Source organism: Labeo rohita, chromosome 2, assembly GCF_022985175.1.
Source record: "Labeo rohita strain BAU-BD-2019 chromosome 2, IGBB_LRoh.1.0, whole genome shotgun sequence".
In the NCBI taxonomy this organism is placed as follows: domain Eukaryota; kingdom Metazoa; phylum Chordata; class Actinopteri; order Cypriniformes; family Cyprinidae; genus Labeo; species Labeo rohita.
The window spans coordinates 17,134,988-17,157,849 of record NC_066870.1 but is presented as its reverse complement, the minus strand read 5'-3'; the positions used below and the strand labels follow the sequence as shown (position 1 = coordinate 17,157,849).

Genomic DNA, 22,862 nt, shown 5'->3' with positions numbered 1-22,862 from the left:
ATCACAAGGCTTTGATCGTGTCTTGTCTCTGTTAGAAATTCCTCTCGGTAATGATGCATATCAAACGAACAATACACCAGCACACCTACGCAAAGTATTCATCTCCAATTAGATATCACAAAAACACTGTTTGGTTTGAGGAGGCGCTCACCTGAGGGTCAAGGTATATTCTCCCTGCACTTTGCTTGATGCGTCCCGCACCAGAAACGTACCATCAGGAGTGTCTCTCATCTTCTCATTCACCTCCTCTCTAAAAGCATAGAGGTTCATCATATGCATAAATGTGTGATGATCTTATTTACAGCCACATAGGTGATTATGTGAGTGACTCACCTTGAAATGTCTCCCCAGTACCATTCAGCTTCACTCAGTAAGCTGTTGTTTCCATTGGTCACAGACGAGGCCATGGCTTTGGCTTTGGGCGGTTTAGGAGGGAGAGCTGGATAAACAAGGCAAATAAGATACAAATATTTACCATTAAAATAAATACATTTTTATTTATTCCCACACGACTGGGGCCAACTTTTGCTTCATGCATCGTCACCATAGAAACGTGCAATGTTATATCACAGGCTTAGCGTCTCTGGAGCCACCTGTCTTGCTCAAGGGCGTAATGGTGATCGCTCAGGGATCAGCCCTGCAACCTTTCAGTTACTAGAGTAGATATTAAACAACGACATGAGGTTTCTTTTCTGTAGTAGAGTTTAAGTCTACACTGGAAGGAAGATGATGCTTTTTAAATGTATTTTTTTACTGCAAATCCATACTGTAATTTTTTAAGTGGTCAAAAAGATTTTGGGTTTTTGAAATATTTTTTATGCTCAACAAGGCTGCATTTATTATATTTATTAACAGTAATATTGGTAAATATTATTACAACTTCAGAAATCATTCTAATGCAGTTGAGGTCAAAAGTTTACATACACCTTGCAGAATCTGCAAAATGTTAATTATTTTACCAAAATAAGAGGGATCATACAAAATGCATGTTATTGCTTATTTAGCACTGACCTAAATAAATATTTCACATAAAAGATGTTTACATATAGTCCACATGAGAAAATAATAGCTGAATTTATAAAATGACCCTGTTCAAAAGTTTACACACACTTGATTCTTAATACTGTGTTGTTACCTGAATGATCCACAGCTATTTTATTTTTTATTTTTTATTTTTTGTGTTTTTTTGTTTAGTGATAGTTGTTCATGAGTCCCTTGTTTGTTCTTAACAGTTAAACTGCCTGCTGTTCTTCAGAAAAATCCTTCTGGTCCCACAAACCCTTTGGTTTTTCAGCATTTATGTGCATTTGAACCCTTTTCAACAATGACTGTATGATTTTGAGCTCTATATTTTCACATTAAGGACAACTGACGGACTCATATGCAACTATTACAGAAGGTTCAAATGTTCACTGATGCTTCAGAAGCAAAAACGATGCATTTAGAGACGGGTTAAAACTTTTTGAATTTGAAGATCAGGGTCAATTTAACTGATTTTGTCTTCTGGGAAACATGTAAGTATCCTCTGTAGCTTCTGAAGGGCAGTACTAAATGAAAAAAATATGATATTTAGGCAAAATAAGAAAAATGTACACATCTTCATTCTGTTCAAAAGTTTTCACCCCCGACTCTTAATGCATCGTTTTTTTCCTTCTGGAGCATCAGTGAGTGTTTGAACCTTCTGTAATAGCTGCATATGAGTCCCTCAGTGTGAAAAGATGGATCTCAAAATCATATAGTCATTGTTTATAAAGGGTTCAAATACACAAAAATGCTGAAAAATAATTTGTGGGACCTGAAGGATTTTTTTTTCTGAAGAACAGCAGGCAGTTTAACTGTTCAGGACAAAGAAGGGACTCACGAACAACCATCACGAAAAAAAAAAAAAAAAAAAAGCTGTGGATCATTCAGGTAATAACACAGTATTAAAGAATCAAGTGTATGTAAACTTTTGAACAAGGTAATCAACTATTATAACTATAATATAATTATACTATAACTATTACTACATAACTATAACTACTATTTTCTCTTGTGGAGGTCTATATAAACGTCTTTTATGTAAAATATCTTATTCAGGTCAGTAATAAAAAAATAAGATGCATTTTGTATGGTCCCTCTTATCTTGGAAAAATAACATTTCACAGATTCTGCAAGGTGTATGAAAACATTTGACCTGAAGTGTATGCATTTAGTATTTGTGTGAAGGTATTTTTTGTTCAGGATTCTTTGAAGAATTCTTTCAAAAAATCTTTTGTAATATTAGAAATATTTTCTAACATTACATTCAGTCACTTTGGATCAATTTAATGATGCGTGCTTGATAAACAAAAAAACAATTACTTAAAGGGATAGTTCACCGAAAAATGAAAATTCTGTCATTAATTACTCACCCCCATGTTGTTCCAAACCTGTAAGACCTTTGCTCATCTTCAGAACACAAAATAAGATATTTCTGATGAAATCTGAGAGCTTTCTGACCCTTCATAGACAGCAACGCAACTACCAAGGTAAAGGCACAGAAAGGTAGTAACGACATTGTTAAAATAGTCCATGTGACATCAGTGGTTCAACCGAAATGTTATGAAGCTATGAGTGGTACTCTCGTGAAATATCTTAATTGGTGTTTGAAGATGAACGAAGGTCTTACGGGTTTGGAACAACATGAGGGTGAGTAATCTTAATTTTTGGGTGAACTATCCCTTTAAAAAAAAACATTACTAACCCTACACTTTTTAATGATAGTATATACACATCTATATAAAAAGTGTTTTTTCTATCTTACGTCTATATAAAGCATTTGCAGCATGTTGTCAGCTTAGAAAACAATGAACGAAATAGTAAATATTTTCCAGATAATATAAAATCATATTAATTATCCTTAAAATTAATTTGGCCTTAAAGCCAATTATATAGCTCAGGAAAAACAACTGCCTCCATAATAATACCACTCTTACTATTTTGGAGAGAATATAAATAGATCTCTTATAGATGAAAATACAGCGCTGCATTTCTATTTTAAGACAGGGGTCTTTCACAAGTGTATCAGATCATGTTCAAAACATTTGAAAACACAGATTACCCTGGTAAATCCCCCCTGACAACAGTTCTGTGAATAAAAAAAAAGCATAGCTTTTATAAACAACAGCAAAAATGACACAGAATTGACTCACCGGGTGGAGTCGGCTCTTGTTCCCAAATTCTCTCCAAAAGAAGTCTCTCAACTGCAACCGCAGGAAACCCCTCATCTTCCTCTGTCCTGAAAATCAAACACAAAAGAAGATGCGCATGCGTTACTTTTTCAGCAACGAATTTCCAGAATTTGTCTCCAGCCATTAGAAATATAAGACGCTCACCCGCTCACAGGGCCCCTGATCAGCAGAGGGCCAAAGATTTGGCCGAGGGTGTGAATGTCGAGGCCGTTCTGCTCCGCGCGCTGGCAGACCTTCTCCAGGTGTCTGAGCAAATAATGCAGCGTCAGAAGGTTCTGCAGAGGAACTTCAGGCTTCTCCAGCACCTGCAGCAGCTGCTCGCGTCTCCTCGTGGAGGGAACGTCTATTCATGAATGACATCACCGTAAGCGCACGGGTCACGCAAAGACATGGCAGACACTCCGAGCTGTTTGCTCGCTGAGTTCTGTTACTTTCTATACACGGTGCTTTTTCGGCCTGCACGGATGAGTGAAAAGTGGCACGTACCTGATTCTAGTTGCACTGCTGCCTGAAGGTCTGTATAAACAGAAGGAGGGATGATGGGGGCAGGAAGTTCCTGCAGGTACCAAATGAGAGCCTCCGAGAGTGCATGAATGTCCCACTGTCCCACTTCCAACTCCTGCAGCTCTGCACAGGGACAAATGACCGGTCACATCATGATGCACGCTTTATAAATGACTAGTCACAGCAAGATACACATTAGGTCTAATCCAATACATCCCTTTCAAACTGAGTTACAGAAATATGCTGGAACTTACGGTAACCAAATCGCCTTTTTTAATGCCATATACAGTGGAATCTATTTTAAACCAAGAAGTAATGTTTAACAATACTGTTTAAATGTAAATAATTACAAAACGTTATGCTGTAAAATAAATGATAGATACGATTAACTAAACAATAATGCTTACATTTTGTATCATGATACAATAAATATTTAAACAATAATAATAATGTTTTGTATAATAATACAATAAATATTACTTACAATAAAATATTTATTTATATAAAGACATTATTGAAAGCAATAATATAAACTATAATATTTTGTAATATTATACAATATTATTTCAAATAAAATATATATTTTTAATTAAAGACGTATTTATTTATTCCTTTTTTGATATATAGATTGATAGACAGAGAAAAATGTACTATTTAGGATTATTTAAATGATAAAGCATATATTTTTCATTATGATACTATATATATATATATATATATATATATATAATATATATTAATATATTTAATAAATGCATTATTTTATAGATCATGATGATGAGATAGATATATATATATTAAAAAGTATTATGTTCTTTATACACTGATTGATAAACAATTAGATTTAAAATAATTACACTTATGTACTATTTAAAATAATTTTAAAAATAATAAACAATAACAATTATATTCTGTAATGATAAATAAATATTATTTACTATATATATATATATATTTAAGATTATTCAAACAATAATGCTTTTATTACCTCAACCAATAAATATGTATTGTTTAATATTAATATATTTTTCAATTATTTTATTACTTTATAGATAGATAGACAGATAGATATTAAAAAGTATATTACTTTCTTGATATACAGATTGATAAACAGATAGATCTAAAACAATTACACTTATTTAATATTCAAAATGATTTAAAAATAATAAACAATAACAATATTCTGTAATATGATACAATAAATATTATTTACAATTAACTACCTATTTTTTTAAAAAGACATGTATTTATTACTTTCTTGATACATTTAAGAATATTTAAACAATGTTTTAATTTTGTATTATGAACCAATAAATATTTGTTGCTTAATATTAATATATTTTTTAATAATTTGTATTACTCATCAATAGATAGATAGATGGATAGATCTAACATAATTACACTTATGTACTAATCAGAATTATTTAAAAAATAATAAACAACAACAATAAGTACACAAGCTAATATTAGCAGAACAGAAATACAGCTACTAAGAACAACACACAAAAGATTAAGGAAATCAAAATCTGCAAGTCCTGAAATTGAATAACTCCGGCTGTCTTCTCCTGCACAGGAAGTACATACCTATGTGACTGTGGATAAGAATTGCGATTAAACTCACCAGCGAGGCTCTGTCTGTCAGAGGCTGAAGCAGTGGATGTCCTGTATAGTGTCCTGGAGTCCAGACCTAGCAGAAAATCGAGGCGTTAGCTCATCCCTCAAAAATAGATCATCCATGCCAGCTTGGATTAGAGGAGCAGTTACATCTAAACATTAAATGTAAAAAGCCCGGCGATATAAATACATCCAGTCACGCTATCGGGAGAACTGGGAAAACAGCCCAGCTGAATCCCTGAGTTCTGCTTTAGTCTGTGAAGAAGTGAGAAGACGGCTTCAGTCAAGCCAGACAGTCCGAGCGCCGCTCAGTCTCTCGCTCAGGGGAGAAAGAGTGGGAAGGCTTACAGTGAAAGAGGAAATCTGGATGTTAATAACTGCCATATGGTCTAATAAGAAACATTTCACACATTTCATTTATTATTTTCAATGTGGAAATATCTATTAAAAAATAAAATCTATTATCAATCCAATGTCTTTTTATTTTCGTTCTTTCTTGTGGCGGGAGGCGCTCTGCAGGGATTCCTGCTCGCTTCGGATTTGCGCTGCATATCATGTGTCAGGTTCTCTAACGAACAAACCACAAACAATAAAGCCCTTTACACGACATTCAATGACAAAAAAGTATTACCTGTCCGCTCAATCGCTTCGACCAACTTAATAAGATTAGGAGGAGCAGTTTCCGGGTGTGTGAACTGTTTGGTCAAATCCAGGATTGGAGCAACTGAAATAGCAGAGAAAAAAAAGACAATTTCCTCAAACTTCTGCTTATAACATTTACAACAACACACGATTCTCTGAACATTTTGTACAAATAAGTGTGTCCAAGATAAAGGAAGGAAAAGCTTTCTAAACCAAGAGCAAATTTTTTCATTTTCAACAAAAATTCTCTTAAATGTCATGTGGTATAAACATCAAGTAAAAAGTGGTAACATTTTTCTTACACCAAGAATACTAGGGCTGAGTAAAAAATTGATTCCCAAAAATTGAAATCCCAAGAATCGTCGTAAGCTTTATGCTTTGTTACTTTTTATATGAAGTCTCAGATTTCAAATTTTGTACATTTTATTACAGTATTTAAACAATAAGTGCTGTTTTGGCACCGTTTAACATGGAGTGACAGGTTGCTGTAGTGCCTCAGTTCAAGAGAAGTGGCACATAAACTGATCATCTCCTCTGCTTTAATACCAGTTACAGCACAAAATAAACACGAATGAACATCCGAAGGTATGTTAAAAGAGAGTACAGCTTACTGATACCGAAGTCTGTATTTTGTCTCATGTAATCGCTTAATCAGTGTGTTTCAACCGTGGAAAGAAGTCAATATAACAGCTTGTAAACAATGTCACGTAACATCACATTTACCTCAGACAAAATGTATTCGGTGACTATAAACTCAGTAGTCAGCTAGAAAAATTAACTCTAGAGAGGAGCATTTTGCTGAATATATACCATAACATATCCATTATAATTTGTACTGTACTTCAATATTTAATTTGTTTAAATAAATCTGTTTAGTTTTTATGACAACCACCATTTAAATGTTTACATTTCAAAAAACGAACTGGAGCAAAAGTATAATTATGTAACTGCAAAGTTAGTAGTATAGTTTTATTATTATAAAAACCTCACTCAGTCTAATTAAAGTGTTTGTATACAAATCATTACTTTTACAGCATTAGCATTACAGTTTTTTTTTCCTCTAGAAAATTTGGCATGTACTATACCTGATATATATAGAAAATAATAGGACTGCCCCTTAACTGTTAGTCAACAAGAAGAGGCTTGGTCGACCATAATTTTATTAGTCACAGAAAAAAAGTTCCACAGGAAGTGGCGATGTCACGCAGTCCATTAACGGCTGGTCTATGTGGTGATATAGTACATCAGGCAGGACATTCAAATGTTCACCTATCATTCATTGACCTCAAATGTGGCTTTTCATCTGACAGATGTATGTAGTAGCAACTTTACACGGCAGCTCAATCTAATGTTAACCTAGAAAAATGTGCGCTATTTAAGTGTCTGTGTGGAGGGTGGAAGCTGAACAGTAGCACGCTCCCTGCGTGACAGATGGACTCCTCCTGTGTTCAGTCATTTGCACTTAAAATACTCCGTCATTTTTGCTCAAACAGATAAGAGTAATACATCTTTCGAATCTGTAAAGACTCTACGTTTACGCTCACTCAGAATAACAACGAAATGTTGCGCTTTTGTAAAATAATAAAAAAGCAAACAGGATGCGCTTTCTGCCGTCTCAGACTCTGTGAACTTGAGTGCGAAACTTTGTGTATAATTGCCTTACAGACATGAAAAATATATCTATAGAGAGTGAAATGTCTACTTTTAAAATGAACCAATTCAAATAGAAAACATATATTCTCAGATTATGTCATTTGTATGAAACATGCATACAGGCGCGTCACTACTCCGAAGATGACGAGTCAGTGTCGCCAACTTTATTTTATTTCTCAAGCCAAAAACAAACAAAGCACTAGTTTATAGTTAATGGAGTCTACGCTGTGGCAAGCTTTTCTGCTTGCGCTAGAGTGTATATTAGGCTTTGTAGGCAAGTAAAGGCTCATTATTATGATTTATCTGTTTTTTAAATAAATGTGTGACTAATAGTCGACTAATGCTTAAAATGAACTAATACTAGTCGACCAGAAAAATCTTTAGTCGAGGGCAGCCCTTGAAAACAACTGATATCGAATTGAAAATCAAATCACAAGCTTATGAATCAAATTTGGAAATTTGTGTCAATACCCAGCCCTAGTGAATTTACACATCTTAATTATTATAATTGACATTTAAGTTTTTAAACATATTTTTCAAGACAAAAAGTGTTTTTACATTAAGTCAACAACTTGCAACTACTGCTTTGTGATAGAAAGCTTACATTATATGATAGTTTAAGAGACTTATTGACTTTGACACAGTTATGAGTGTCTCCAGGGGTCCTCTCTCTGATATCACTTCCTGTTTTCCCACTTTTTGGCTGCACAACATGGCTTTGATTTGGCATTTTGACAAGCATTTTTTAAGTATTAGTTCCAAAGCAATGTAATACAAGATTATGCCAAACTATCTAATATGTTTTTTTTTCTCTTCAATATGATAACAGTATCACTGACATATTTTAGAAATTAGCAAAATTAATTTTAACCCTTTTTTTAACTGTCACCGTCACCTCTGTTGAAGTTTACTTCACCATATTACAAATAAATCCTAATCTAATCATGACAAACTATACAACGTTGGAAAGGTCTAAGACTTCTAAATAGATATTTTACCATATTTTTGTGTTATAAATCATGTAGGAAAAATCATAGATTAATGTATGTCAAGAGTGCAACTTAAAAAATCTACATCATAACATTTCATACAATTTAGAAATCATAAGAAATTATATATTAGTTCAAAACTTAAAATCTCATTTTAAAATCAGACATTGCATTACCACAGAAAATGTACATCAAAATCGTATTACAAAATGTTTCCATTCATGAATTATAAAAATTTAAGTCTGGATAGTGCATTTTTATGTCTGTGTTCAAAAATGGGAGTGACAGTTAAAGGGTTAATTCAAAAATAAAAAACACAGTCATTATAAAAAGTGTATACAATTCACTGTATGAATTTGTGTATTTAATATATTTTTAATAATAGTTATAACAATAACCAAAAAAAGAGCATCATGCCATTAATATACTGTAGGATTAAACATATTTTCTATATATAATGAGTGCCTCATACAATGTAAAATCCAAATCCTAAAGTAAAACGTTTCTTAGCACCAGCATTTACTCTGGCACTCTTCATTGTCATTTTTGAATTGTGGTTTGCGAGATTGCAGCCTTCTCTACCTACTGTTGTGACTCAGTGTCCCGAGGCCAATGTTTTAAATTTGACTTTGACTTGCCTGTTACCTTTTTTAAATATAGCGCTAAATGTGCAGTCCTTCGTGGAATACTAAAGCTGCCAAAAGCAGCAACTGTCTAGCGGAGAAGGCTGTTGACGTGATATAATGAGAAGGCTCTTCTATAAAATCTGGGTATTTTTGCACCTCAGAGCCACGTCTCCCGCTTCTCTTCTGTCTTAGGAGAGTGATGGCTTTGGGATGTATAATTGCATATGGTTTTTTATGACAGTTTTTATATTTTGCTTCCTTCCTTCCGTATGTTCTATTGGTTAAAACCCCTTGAAGACCTCTTGCCTTCACACAAAACACAAAAACTAACCAAAATAACTAAGTAGACGTTAGAACGCATTACAAAATTACATAGTAAAAGATAATGAAATACAATTTAAAAAACGAAATGGATGAAGCTACACAAAGAAAACAAAGCAGGGGGGAAAAAAAATGTCTTTATCATACAAAAGCTTTTTACTGGTTAACGTTTCCTCCTGTCTTATTCCACCCCTTCTGGAGCAAGCGCTGCCTTGGCCCTTTGCGTGAGTGGAGCACAATAAACGATTTAATCAAAAATCCTGAACAAGCAAAACCCCACTGGCCATGTGCCAGGCCCTCCTTTTCAGGCCCACCACAAAGAGGCCAGAGCTTGGCTGCCTTCGCCTCCTGGCAGTGCAAGGCTAAACCACGTCTGATTATTAATTTTGGAGTTCAGACGAAGTGCCATGTCAGCACATTCCACTTTTCCACTGCACGTTAAACATGGAACTTTGCTCGCTTTTCCCTCTTACGGACATGAAGCCTGCCTCTTCCGCCCTCGATCTTTCCTCATCTCGCACATTTACCACGACACGGACGCGAATCCATGTTCTACCCTTAATCCTGGGGAGGTATTACAGAAACGTCCTAACTCTTGAATTAGGATATGAAAAAGTTGAAATCACCATAGTTACTAAACAAATAGGAAAGGGTTAGGTTGTTTCTGTAATACAGCAAAATTAAAAAAGAAAAGTTTGTTTAGTTTTCAACTTTGGACTGGGATTTCTTTGTCAAAGACAATTTACTTCGGAATACAAATCCAAAAAGCTGTTTTACATGTGCTGACACTGATATTTACTGTTATGCATGATTATAATTTATCAAATGCCTCTATTTACAATACATTTGAACCATGGACAGAATTCAAGTTTGTACATTGTCTGGTTGTCTTCAAAGGTGACATCATGACAGCACTGTTTTTGTCCAGATCTATTTACTTAATTCAGAAATACATTATACATTTAAATGTATTTAGACAATGGCTTTAAAACGCCTCTTATAATGATCTTTTTGTTTATTTCTGAATTAAAATAATTTAATTTACAATCATTTCCATTTGAGTGGCATCTCCAAAATGACTGCTTAACTAGGCAAAAATGTAGGGACCTAATTTTCATGATGCAGAAAATGGAATTTACTGTATAACACGGAATGTCATGGAATTTTCCAAATTTGGGATGAATTAATCAAAAGTAGGTCATTACACTTCAATCAAAACTCAATATGGACTAGTGTCTGTAAATATTAAGCCGCAAAAATACTATTTAAACGTGAATCCGCATGTTCTGTGTATCTCTGTGTGAATGAATGGCGCAGACATGCATTTCGTTTACTACACACATACTAAAGCATGCAACGCTCGTGGTGTTTTCAGCCTCTGCCGTCTCAATATATGATTACATGAACATATAATATCTAGAACTGCTCTGGGAGTCACTCATTAGCATTTTATCGTTTCTTTTGAGAAAAACTATTGTCGTATATGCAAACAGACACGTAGGTCTTTACAGCAACCCATCAAAATAAAAGTCCGGATTAACTTGAAGAAGTTGTGACAGAAAAATATTAGGCTACTCAATGTAACTATATTACTACTACTACTACAACTGATAAAAAACAATCATTTTATTATTCAAGCCAGAAATACCTGAAAAATTATTTATCAGAAAAATGTATATACACAACACAAAAATATAAATAAATAAATAAATAGAATTATTTATTAAATCAATTAATTAGACATGCTTTTGATTATTACAATTTAATGAAACCTTTAAATGGAATCCAGAAAATTAATGGAAAGCACAGACTTTGGTAAAAATAAAATTGAATTTGAGAAAAAAATAATAAAACTTTCAAATAAAACACTGTTTAATTTAACCAATAAAATAGAGTTTAGAAAAATTTTAATTGAAAAAAATAATAAGAAGTAAATAATGGAATCCAGAAAAAATAAAACGAAAAAAAAAAAAAGGAATATGGGGAAAAATAAAACTGATTTCATAGCGCCCTAGCAAAAATGTCTACAAAGTGAAATGTCCTTATATAATAATAAAGAAATTAACTAAAAAAAAAATTAAAGTCATAAAATGAAAAGTAGTGGTATATTATTAATTGGATTTTTTGAATTTGAATTTTTAAAAGCTCATCTTGTCAAATCAACATCATGGTGTTACTAACTAGGGATGTTAACCGATGACCGTTTGACCGGTGGTTGACCGTATCAACGTTAACCGGTCAAAGTTGTCGGTAGTCGGTTAAAAAAAAAAGTGATATCTAAATTAGGCTATTATAGACAGTGGACTATACGCTACTACAGTTAGCCATCTCATTCCTCATCTTTTTGTGTTAAGTGAACAAATTATCCCTCACACTCAATTTTTCATAACTCGCCTGTTTGTACTTAATAAACCAATAAAAACATTTGGCGCGAGGTCACAGCATTTGGGTTCGCGCGCTCACAAGGTTTGCGAAAAGTAAAGGCAACAGGCTAAAACACTCGAGGTTAGAGCGGCGTCTCTTCGGAGCTGTCATTTTCTTAAATGAGCCGTGGCAATGTTTCAAATGAGCTTCTAACCTAGACAAACGCCTTTATTTTCAAAGCGATCACCTTGTACCCAAACCATTTGAAACTAAGGAGCCATTTGTCCTACGATTACATACAACAAGCTCTTCGGCGCCGCGTTTGCGGGACTCATGTTTCGCGCTGTAGGGGATTTTAAAAAAGTGACGTGAGTGGCAGTGTGTGTGTGTGTGTGCGGAGGCAGAGCGGCAGAGAGATGCGACAGAGTTGCGAAATTGCAGGCGCGGCTCGAAATGGCTGTTATTTCAAATAGCGTACCATATTTTAAACTAATCGGTTAACCGGTTTCAACCGGCTAATGAGGCTCGGTGGCCGGTCAAGAAATTTTTTAGTTTTCGCCATCCCTATTACTAACATGCTGAACAAAAAGTAAAACAAAACAGGAAATGACATCTGGAGCCCAACATGACTGTCAAGGGGTGTCAAGGTCAATAAGTCTCTCCAAAATATTAGATAAATGGACCTTTTTATGACAAGGCATAATATTTGCAACATGAATACAAAAAGTACATATGTGACCCTGGATCACAAAACCAGTCATAAGGGTATTTTTATTTTTGTTTTTTACATTTATACATAGAAAAAGCTGAATAGAAAAGGCTTTCCATTGATGTATGATTTGTTAGGGCAGGATAACATTTGGCAGAGATACAGAGATAAATTCTGGAATCTAAGGGTGCAAAAGTCAAAATACTGAGAATATTGTTTTTAATGTTGTCCAAAAGTTGTTCTTAGCAATGCATATTACCAATAAAAAATTAAGTTTAGATATATTAGGTAGGAAATCTCCAAAATATCTTAATGGAACATGACCTTCACTTAATATCCTAATGATTTTTGGCGTAAAAGATAATTCGATAATTTTGACCCATACAGTGTGTTTATACACAAACATACTCCTGCTACTTAAGACTGGTTTTATGGTCCAGGGTCAAATATCTTAGATTTTAGCATATGTGTTTTAAACAAAGCAGTTTCCTTTTCTTTATCATGGAGACTCTTGTTGCTTGCTCTACAGGGTGGTCATTGATAACAAAATATAAAAAACAACCTAAACATGTTCCCGCACTAATAAACAAACTCAACTACAGATACGAACTAACTGGCACAGACACTCAAACACACAGCAGGGGTTTTTGTGCAAAATACTGCTTTTAGGAAAAACAGCTGTGGCCCTCCAGTCATTGTTGGTTTTTGGAAAGAGAACCAACTAATCATTACCCAATTATAGTCGTCTTGGTAGTCTGCATTCTGGCTGGCCTGCAACTGAACGTGCCCTGGGAAAAACAACTGCAACAACTAATGATATGATTACAGCAACAGCTTGCTTTATTCGGCTGACACTTCTTCACGGCTGCACTGTCGAGGCAAATTCGATCATATCTGTGTTTATATAGGGTGCTAACAAAAGTCAGCCACTTTTCTTCTGTTGTTTATCATTTTATGCCTGCTGAATATAAGTTCAACAACCGCCTACCTTTTAGTAGGGCGAACCGATTGACTTTGCCGTCATACTTGTGTGTGTGCTTTGGATTTTTGCTTGACTTGCGTTCTGATGTGTTCATTAACTTAGATTGGGCCATGCTCTACTAATGGAAAATGATGTCTTTGTACTCTGTGAATATGATTATGTAAGACAACTTTCACCCACATTGCTTTGTGCAGTTCAGTAATCTGGGCACCTCATTCATGGCTAACCGAAGGCCTAGCCCATTTCCTTTCACTGGAGCTCTAAACCTCTCGACATGTTTTAATCTTAATGCAGTGCAAACGGTGTTAAGAAACACAACGCACAAAAGCTGCAACTACAACAGACAGTCTTATATAGCTCAAGTTTCTTTTTGTTGAGAATAATCGGCTTCAGGCCTGACAGGATTTCTGCACCGACGGAGTGCAACAGAAAAGGAAGAAAGGAAGAAAAGAGGGAAAAACTCAGAATTTTGACAGACTAAAATATATCTCATTAGTACAACCGTTCAAAAGTTTGACGTCAGTAAGATTTTTAACGTTTTTGAAAGAACCACCTTACATTAAAGCACTTAAAGTTAACCTTTAGAACACTAATACTTTAATAACACTAAAAATCTCTGTTGCAATGCCTAAATTCACTTGTAGTATTTAAAACTATTAATTTCAGTATTTAAACATCAACAAAACTGTCACGCTACATTTACCTCAGGATTTCACATTACATTTACCTCAGGAAAGCCATTCAACATTCATAAATTTCTTGATAAAATACACTAAAATAATAGAGGAGAATGACATGTTGCATTTGCCTCAGGAAAGCATTCAATGTCCATAAAATAAAATAAAATAAAATAAAATAAAATAATAAAACAAAACAACTATAAGAGAATGCCATGTTACATTTACCTCAGGAAAGCCATTTAATGTCTATAAATTTGTTAATAATATAAAATAAAATAACTCCAGAGGAGAATGTCACATGTTACATTTACCTCAGGAAATTCAATATCCATTCAATATCCATAAATTTGTTAATAAAATAAAATATTAAATAAAATAAAATAAAATACATTACATTTACCTCAGGAAAGCAATTCAATATCCATAAATATGCTAATAAACTGAACTAAACTAAAATAAAATAAAATAAAGAGGAGAATGTCATGTTACATTTACCTCAAGAAGCAATTCAATATAAATTAATTTATTAACAAAATAAAATAAAATAAAATAAAATAATAACTATAGGAGAATGACATGTTACATTTACCTCAGAAAAGCAATTCAATATCTATAAATTTGTTAATAAACTAAACTAAACTAAACTAAAATACAGAGGAGAATGTCATGTTACATTTACCTCAGGAAAGACATTCAATATCCATACATTTGTTAACCAAATACAAAAAAAAAAAAAAACTCTACAAGAGAATATTTGTTTTATTTGTAAATGCATGCATTATATTACATGTTTATTATATTGTTATTTAACCCATTAGTGATGTCTTATTTAATATATGTTTGACTAAAACTGGTTTTGTCCCCCTGACAACTACGGTTTAATTTTCAACAATGAATTGGATGGATTAATTTTAGTCTTTAGTATTTTATTTTTTAATTTAAACAAAATACAGAATTTAAGTATATCCCCTTTTATTGGTTATTGGTTATAACATGAAAATGGATATCAGCTAATTAATATCAGCCAGAATCGTAATATCCATTTATCCCTAGTGGGCATCATTCCCAAACTCCCACTTGGGGCTGCAAAAAAAAAAGAAAAAAAAAAAAAAGATCACAACACAACACAAGTTTTTATTAAACCTCAGATCCTTCTTGACTTTTTCTGTCACAAAAAAAAAAACATAATGTACTGATAAAGCCTGCTGTACAGTCCAAGTAACAATATGCCTAGTATCTGAACACAGGCCAAAGCATCATGGGAAAGATTCAGACTTTAAAACAGGCTCCGATTGGAGGCCTTAACTAGCCCTCGACTAATTCTGTGAAAGAAAGTTCAGGGTAAGGAGCCGGGGGAAAATTCAAGGGGCCTTCTCTTTCTGAGAATTGTAGTGAGTGGATAGTTTATAGCTGCCTGGAGACAGTATCAGAAGAGTCTGTGAAACAGGGGAGGAGGAACAGGCGGAGACTGTAGAAATGCCAAGCCATGGTTCACTTCAGCAAGCAGTAAAACTGGGGCCAGGAAAAGAAAAGGAAAAAAAGAGAGGGAGAACTTCAGCCACAGGCTGTGAAACACAACCAAGTTTGACTTTGTGCACGGTTTCTGTGAGGATAGTGTTGGTGGATTTCGATTAAATCACATGAAAGTCTCTCTCTCACTTAGATATGATAAAACACCACATAAAAATAGTAACAGCTATGTGCATAATTACATATGCTGATATTTCCAAAGCTACAATCATTTTCACATTTTCTTTACATATGCTTTTCTGCCGTTTTAACATGTTAGCTAACACAAAGTGCGTGCTGTCAGTTACTCCAGCTGGAGGAAAACGGATTTAAGAAAAAAAAAAATCAAGTTATAGATCCAAGCCATGAGCTTTTAGCATGAATGCTAGTTTCTGGTTTATTAGTAGACATCTGTAGACACCTGACAGATTTGAGGATGACCTTTTTTCCCCCTCAACCACTTTAATCAAAGTACTGAGTGTCTTATAAAGTGGGTCTTAAAGGAGTAGTCCACTTATAGAACAAAAGTTTACAGATAATGTACTCACACCCTTGTCATCCAAGATGTTTATGTCTTTCTTTCTTCAGTCGTAAAGAAATTATGTTTTTTGAGGAAAACACTTCAGGATTTTTCTCCATATAATGGACTGCTATGGTGCCCCGATTGTGAACTTCCAAAATGCAGTTTAAATGTGGCTTCAAACGATCCCAAATGCGGTTGTAAATGATCCCAGTCGAGGAAGAAGGGTCTTATCTAGCGAAACGATTTAATTTCATAAAAAAATTAATACAATTTATATACTTTTTAATGTCAAACGCTCGTCTTGTCGTACTTTGCCTGAACTCTGTTTTTTCCGGTTCATGACAGTTAGAGTATGTTAAAAAAAATGCAAAATCTCATGTTCTCTCTCAACTTCAAAATCGTCCTATAACATTGTTTTACCTTTTTTGTTAAGGGTGTTTGATCTCCTTTGCACGTTCACTTTGCAAAGACTGAGTCGGTACTTCTGCAGCGATGTAGGATGATTTTGAAATTATTTTTGAAGTTAAAGGAGAAAATACGATCTGAGTTTTTCGAAATACCCTAACTGTCTTGAGTCAGAATACACAGAGTTCAGGGAGAGCAAGACAAGATGAGCGTTTGATATTAAAAAGTATTTAAATTGTATTTTTTTAATGAAAAGAACCAATCGTTTCACTAGATAAGACCCTTCTTCCTCGACTGGGATCATTTACAACCGCATTTGGGATCGTTTGAAGCCGCATTTAAACTGCATTTTGGAAGTTCAAACTCGGGGCACCATATCAGTCCATTATATGGAGAAAAATGCAGAAATGTTTTCCTCAAAAACCATAATTTCTTTACGACTGAAGAAAGGAAGACATGAACATCTGGGATGTCAAGGGGGTGAGTACATTATCTGTAAATTTTTGTTCTGGAAGTGGACTTCTCCTTTAAGTCTGGGAGGTCGGTCAACATGCCTAGATATGTGAGGGTTTAGTAGAAAGCCTTCAAATTCTGCTCGTTTCATCACAAAATTATAAACAAAACAATAAACACTGTTTTTGTCTCACAATACTGTTACTGCAATACTGCTTTTTTTCTCAGAATTGCGTGATGCAAACTTGCATTTCTGACTTTTTTTCTCAGAATTGCACAATATAAACTCGAAATTGCGAGAAAGATGTATATATACATGTTATACCAAAAGTTACTCAAATGCAAGTTAAGTTACAATTGTGAGATATAAACTTGTCATTCTGAGAAAATATTAATATTTTTCCCCCCTCAGAATTGGACTTTATAACTTGCAATTGCAAGTTTACATCTCACAATTCTGAGAAAAAAGTTTTGAAAATGAACTGCAAGATATAAACTCGCATTTGCAAGAAAAAAAGTTTGTATGTCGCATATATGCCACAATTCTGACTGTATAATGCACAATTGCAAACTTATATCATGCAATTCGAAGGAAAAAGGTCAGAATTGCAAGATGTAAACTGGGCTTCCATAGATATACCATGAAATGCATGTATGTGCATGCATGTAATCTGTCTTGAAATCAAGTTTTTCTGGTAGCCACTGTCTTAAATGTCTATATTTAAACAATGAACTGTAAAAACATTTTTAAAAAAAGCCTTACAGCATGTGCAATTTAAATGTTTGTTACAACTCAGCTTGTGAGTGTTAATTATTATATCTAAAATATTTTTTATACTACATACTTTTTATATATATACAGTCAAACCAAAAATTATTGAAACACCAAATATAATTTTTAACATGTTTTTACTAGTGCGTGCAGGACACTATAGTTCATTATTTATTAGTTATGTTAGTGAGGACAGCAAAATAAAACGGAAAAAAAACTGGGACCAAAAATTTCATGTGACACTTTGACCTGACCATGTTTTGTTACATACCTTTCTATGAATTTGTTCTGACACAGTTTAACACTTGAGTTCTTGTCATATTTTATTACCATTTTCTAAACTATAGCGAATAAACTGTGATAATGTGGTCTGACTGTATATATACACATTTAATATTAATGTACCACTTTTCAGGGTTCCCTGTAAAAGTTCACATCTTTATTTAATTTTTGTTTTTCTTGGAATGTAGATGAAATATCCAAATGATCTGATATTTAATTAGAATATAAATAAAGAATAAAGAATATAAATATATCTAATATATAATTAGAATAAAGAATATAAATGAATCAAGAGCTTGTGATTTGGAATTGAAACAAAACGTAAAATCTGAAAACAAAATCTAAAGTAATAGTTGAGGTGGGAAAAGTTGCGTTGCTGCAATTTTATTTTTAAAACATCAAAAGATAATTATTTGTAAACTGACGTTCCCATGCAAGGCACTCTATCGTCATACCATCTACATGCCAAGTGTCAACCGTTGCCTATCAAAGACCTTTCACACAGATTAAAGGCGTTTTCACTTATATTAGAGAAATGTGGCTTTTCTAAGGTGAATGAACTATAGTTATGAACCATTCTTCTGATTAGGGATTAAAAACCTACTCCATCTGAAGCTTTCTCTATCACCCTGTGGTGTTGCAAATATTTTTACTTTTTAAAAGAATACATATACATATAGTAGCATTTAAGTGTTTATGTTAATTTAAAATCCAATGCACATAAAACAATTTAACCATTAGTTTAAGGCTGAAATGATTCCTCCTGCAACTGTTCATTAATAAACAAGAAGTTAAGTTTAAGAGACTTACATTTTAGACAGCATATTGCCTGTTTTTGCTCTATTTCGCCAACAAATAACCATTCCAAACACAGCCACAGCACTGTTTTGCGTCTTTGAGCAACATGACGGCATTTCGTTCTTGAATGAATCACCCGTTAAATGATTCAGTTCAATCACAATGACTCACTTACTTAACGCGTTTCCATTACCCTTCAAGATGCGCATATTTAAATTGCGAATTAAAAATACGACTAAAGGAAACGCGTCAACTTTGCAAAAACTCCCATATATCGCAAAAAAGTTTTTACACTCACATGAGGTGGTTTTTCAGGCAATTCGAAAAAGGAATATTTCGCAAAACTGCAATGGAAACGGCTTTTTCGCATTTACAGGTCACGTGGCACGTGTAAAAAGTCATATGATCCCATTTTCCAATCAAATAAAGCCAAAATCCGTCCAAATCCCACCAAAATCTGTTGCCATGACTTATTGCGAGAAGAGCAAATTACGTTTTTGTCGCATAACATCGGTTAATGGAAACGTTGTCATTTTGCAATACTTTTTAATCAACATTTATATAATATCACCAAACTTTCATGCAAATCTGTAATGGAAACGCGCCTAGTGACTTGCTGACACCTACTGGCGGTTTTGTTTTCACATTTAAAGTATCTTCATTTTAAAAAAACATGTAAATATCAGTATTCAATGTTTTGTTTAAAACAACAAAATATTATTTATGCATTTGTAACTGCAAGTTAAATGCATTCATGTCCCTCTGACCTGAATTAAATAGTGTGTAAATAGGCTTTCATCTAAATGACTCAATTTCTTGGTTTATGCCTTCGTTTTAGGTTGTACCGTTTACCTTTTTGCATTTGCATTTTGAATGTAATTTGGCAAATAAATGCATTAAATGGGTTTAGTTTTCATGGTTATTAAATCTATACAAAATTTTAGAAAATGTTAATTTTTCTAAAAAGAAAACAAATTAGTTGTTTATTTTAAGAGACCTATCTTATTTATTCTTGTATATTTAGTATTTCTCTTTAGTAAAGAAAAACGTCTTATCCGATTACTCGATTAATCGATGGAATAATCGGTAGAATACTCCATTACTATAATAATCGATAGCTACAGCCCTACATTAGCTCAAAATTAAGAACAATTTCTGGCAAAGAACGGTTTCCCACAGAGTCTATTTATCAAAACTTAAACTTTAAACAGAAAAACAGTTTACTGAGCACAAATATTATTGAAGCAGTTGAGCTGGAGTGAAGACTTATTAAACAACCAAAATAATTAGTTTTAAAACTCCAATTATCTTTTTTTTTTTAAGTTTTATGTTCACTATGTTATTAAAAATAGCCAATTACATAGATCTAAAAAAAATAATGATTAATAAAACTTAATATTAAAAAGGAGAATGGACTTGAATGTTGATGTAATTAGCGTTATTACTCTGACATGACATCCAGATTCTTAATAATAGTGTAAAATATCTATCTTCCTCTTTTTTGCCAATGCATTGTCAATGCAAATCCATTTCAGCAGCAGGCAAATGTCTTAGGCATGTAGGTCAATTCCCTACATCTACACAAGAAAAGCAGAGTAAAATATGTAAGTTAGTCAATTTAAACTAGTAGCAACTTTTTGCAAGAAGGCACTAAAGCATTAAGAAAGAATTCCCACAACCTGACCAGATTTGAACAATTTATGTTTTTTGTATCATTTACGTTTATGATTGAAAAGATATTAGAAGATAGAACTAGAAGATTGTATTAATTTAATGGCATTTTCAGGTCTACAAATCAAAATCAAAATAATAGTTTTTAAAAAAGTGCATTGTTCATGATACTGGCAACCCTGTTCAAATTACAAGACCCAGATTTCCACAGAACGGGAATACCCATCATTCCTCTTGCATTTTAAAATCCTCAACACAAAATTCCACAGATTTGCCTTGATCTGGATATTAACAAAACACAGCATCTGAAATTGTGCGTATCTGTTCCTGTAAAAGTGCACCAAAATGTCTCTTGTCAAAATGTCTTTTTAGTCCGTGAACATCACAGACTGAATATGACAACTTCTTTTGAGTGTGCACTGCAGTGCTGGAGACTTTTAACTATCCAAAAAAGGGACACAAAGGAGACATTGAAGCAAAAAAAAAAAAATCACCTGATGGAGTGGGAATGTGCAGATGAAGCTGAAAGCCCTACCTGATACATATAACTCTCCAGATTGGCCTGGTGAACTGCCAGGCCTCCAAACATACTATAATTTACTGCTTCCTGAGGGCATAAAAGGAGGAGGAGAAAAAGCTCGGGGAAAGTGCCAGAGAAATACAGGAGCAAAGACAGTTAAGGAAAGGAGACACTAGACAACTAAGAAGATATAAGGTAGCATCCACATAGATGATCATGCTACACTTCTGAAAAACAAAAGCTTCCAAAAGGAGTTTTCAAAGCAATGCTGTAAAAGATCAAGTTCAGTTTCCCCAAAGAACCTTTAAGTTTTAAGTTTTTAGTTAATATGAATAATCAGAAATCTTCTATAAAGAATAGGGATGTAACGATAGTATCAATATCATGATATTGTGATAGCAAAACTGTCTCAATATTATTGTGATCAGATGAAACAATAGGTCTTTTGGGAAAAAAAAGTGTAGTTTTTGAAATATACTTAAATTTCTTATTCTAACATAAAAGGTCTTTAAAGTTGTGTTTTGGGCCATACAAGCCAATTCACTGACTATTTTCTGACTTAAAGGTCCACTGAAGTGCTTTGAAACATGCAGCGTTATTCTACGTGTTGACGTAATTTCAACTGAAACAGTAAGACAGGGACAGTAAGACATATCAAGCAGTCCCGCCCCCTTTTTTAAATAGCCAATAGCGTTTCGTTTATATCGCAGCTTGGGCCACAGCCATTGAGCTCTGTAAAGCCACATTTGACATCGTATGAGTCACAATCTCATCCATATTGCTTTCAAATATACCATTCTGTGTAGAATCGACTTTGTGGCCAATACGCTTTGTGGTCTGCGCCTACTCGCACATATGATCCGTGCCATTATGTCTTTGGACCAGAGCAGATTGTATGTGTGCAACTGTTCGCTGTGGCGATTCGTGTGAGACTTAATTCGCCCCAACAGAATGCATATTCACACCGTGTCGTTCCCTATACCTTATATAGTGAACCACGCGTCATCATACAGAAAATACAAATTCTGTGAACAAGTGACCAATTTCAGCCACAGCTTCAACAATTATTTATAGTGTACGGGTTCAGACGCTTTAGATTCTAGATAGCATTTGATTGGACAGAAAGTTTGATGAGAACCTGAATCCATATCGGCGGAAGTTGTGTAGGTTTTGAATGCGTCTATCTTGCAAATGTGAATTTTGTCAGTTTTAAAACACACTAGCTTAAATTCATACTGAAAGCAGGGCTCTACGCTTTTCTTTTAGGAGCACTTGTGGAGCATAGTCAAAATTTTAGAAGCACCTTCTGATCAACAATCAAAAAATCTGATCCTTGAAAATGAGCCTTCCTGTTACAAGGTGATATTTGACTCCTCAAAGTGATTTACATGGGAATTTTGTTTTTATCTTTGTAATGGCATTTTTCTAACTTTATTAAAAGTGTCATCTTTTGTCATTTTTTTTAAAAAATTCAATTTTTTAAGCTTTTTAAAATTTTTAATTAAAACAACAGAATAAGAACAAGTAGAAAGAATAAGTTACCAATCAAATGAAATCAGTATTAACAAAATTAATTTGTACTACAGAGATGCACCGAAGAACACAAAAGTGGCTTGTAAGTGTAATGTTTAAT

At 33.7% G+C, this 22,862-nt stretch overlaps 1 protein-coding gene across 2 annotated transcripts in view; it reads right to left on the bottom strand.

Moving 5' to 3' along the window:
* Positions 1–22,862, bottom strand: part of pik3r2 (phosphoinositide-3-kinase, regulatory subunit 2 (beta)) — a 42,635-nt gene that overhangs the window by 13,358 nt on the left and 6,415 nt on the right. For both annotated transcript variants that reach the window (XM_051127541.1, XM_051127550.1), the window contains exons 3-9: positions 5,962–6,054; positions 5,338–5,403; positions 3,699–3,839; positions 3,357–3,555; positions 3,174–3,259; positions 334–439; positions 152–250 (exon numbers count right to left, since the gene is read on the bottom strand). In XM_051127541.1, coding sequence (XP_050983498.1) covers positions 152–250; positions 334–439; positions 3,174–3,259; positions 3,357–3,555; positions 3,699–3,839; positions 5,338–5,403; positions 5,962–6,054 — 790 coding nt within the window. The remainder of the gene's footprint in view (positions 1–151; positions 251–333; positions 440–3,173; positions 3,260–3,356; positions 3,556–3,698; positions 3,840–5,337; positions 5,404–5,961; positions 6,055–22,862) is intronic.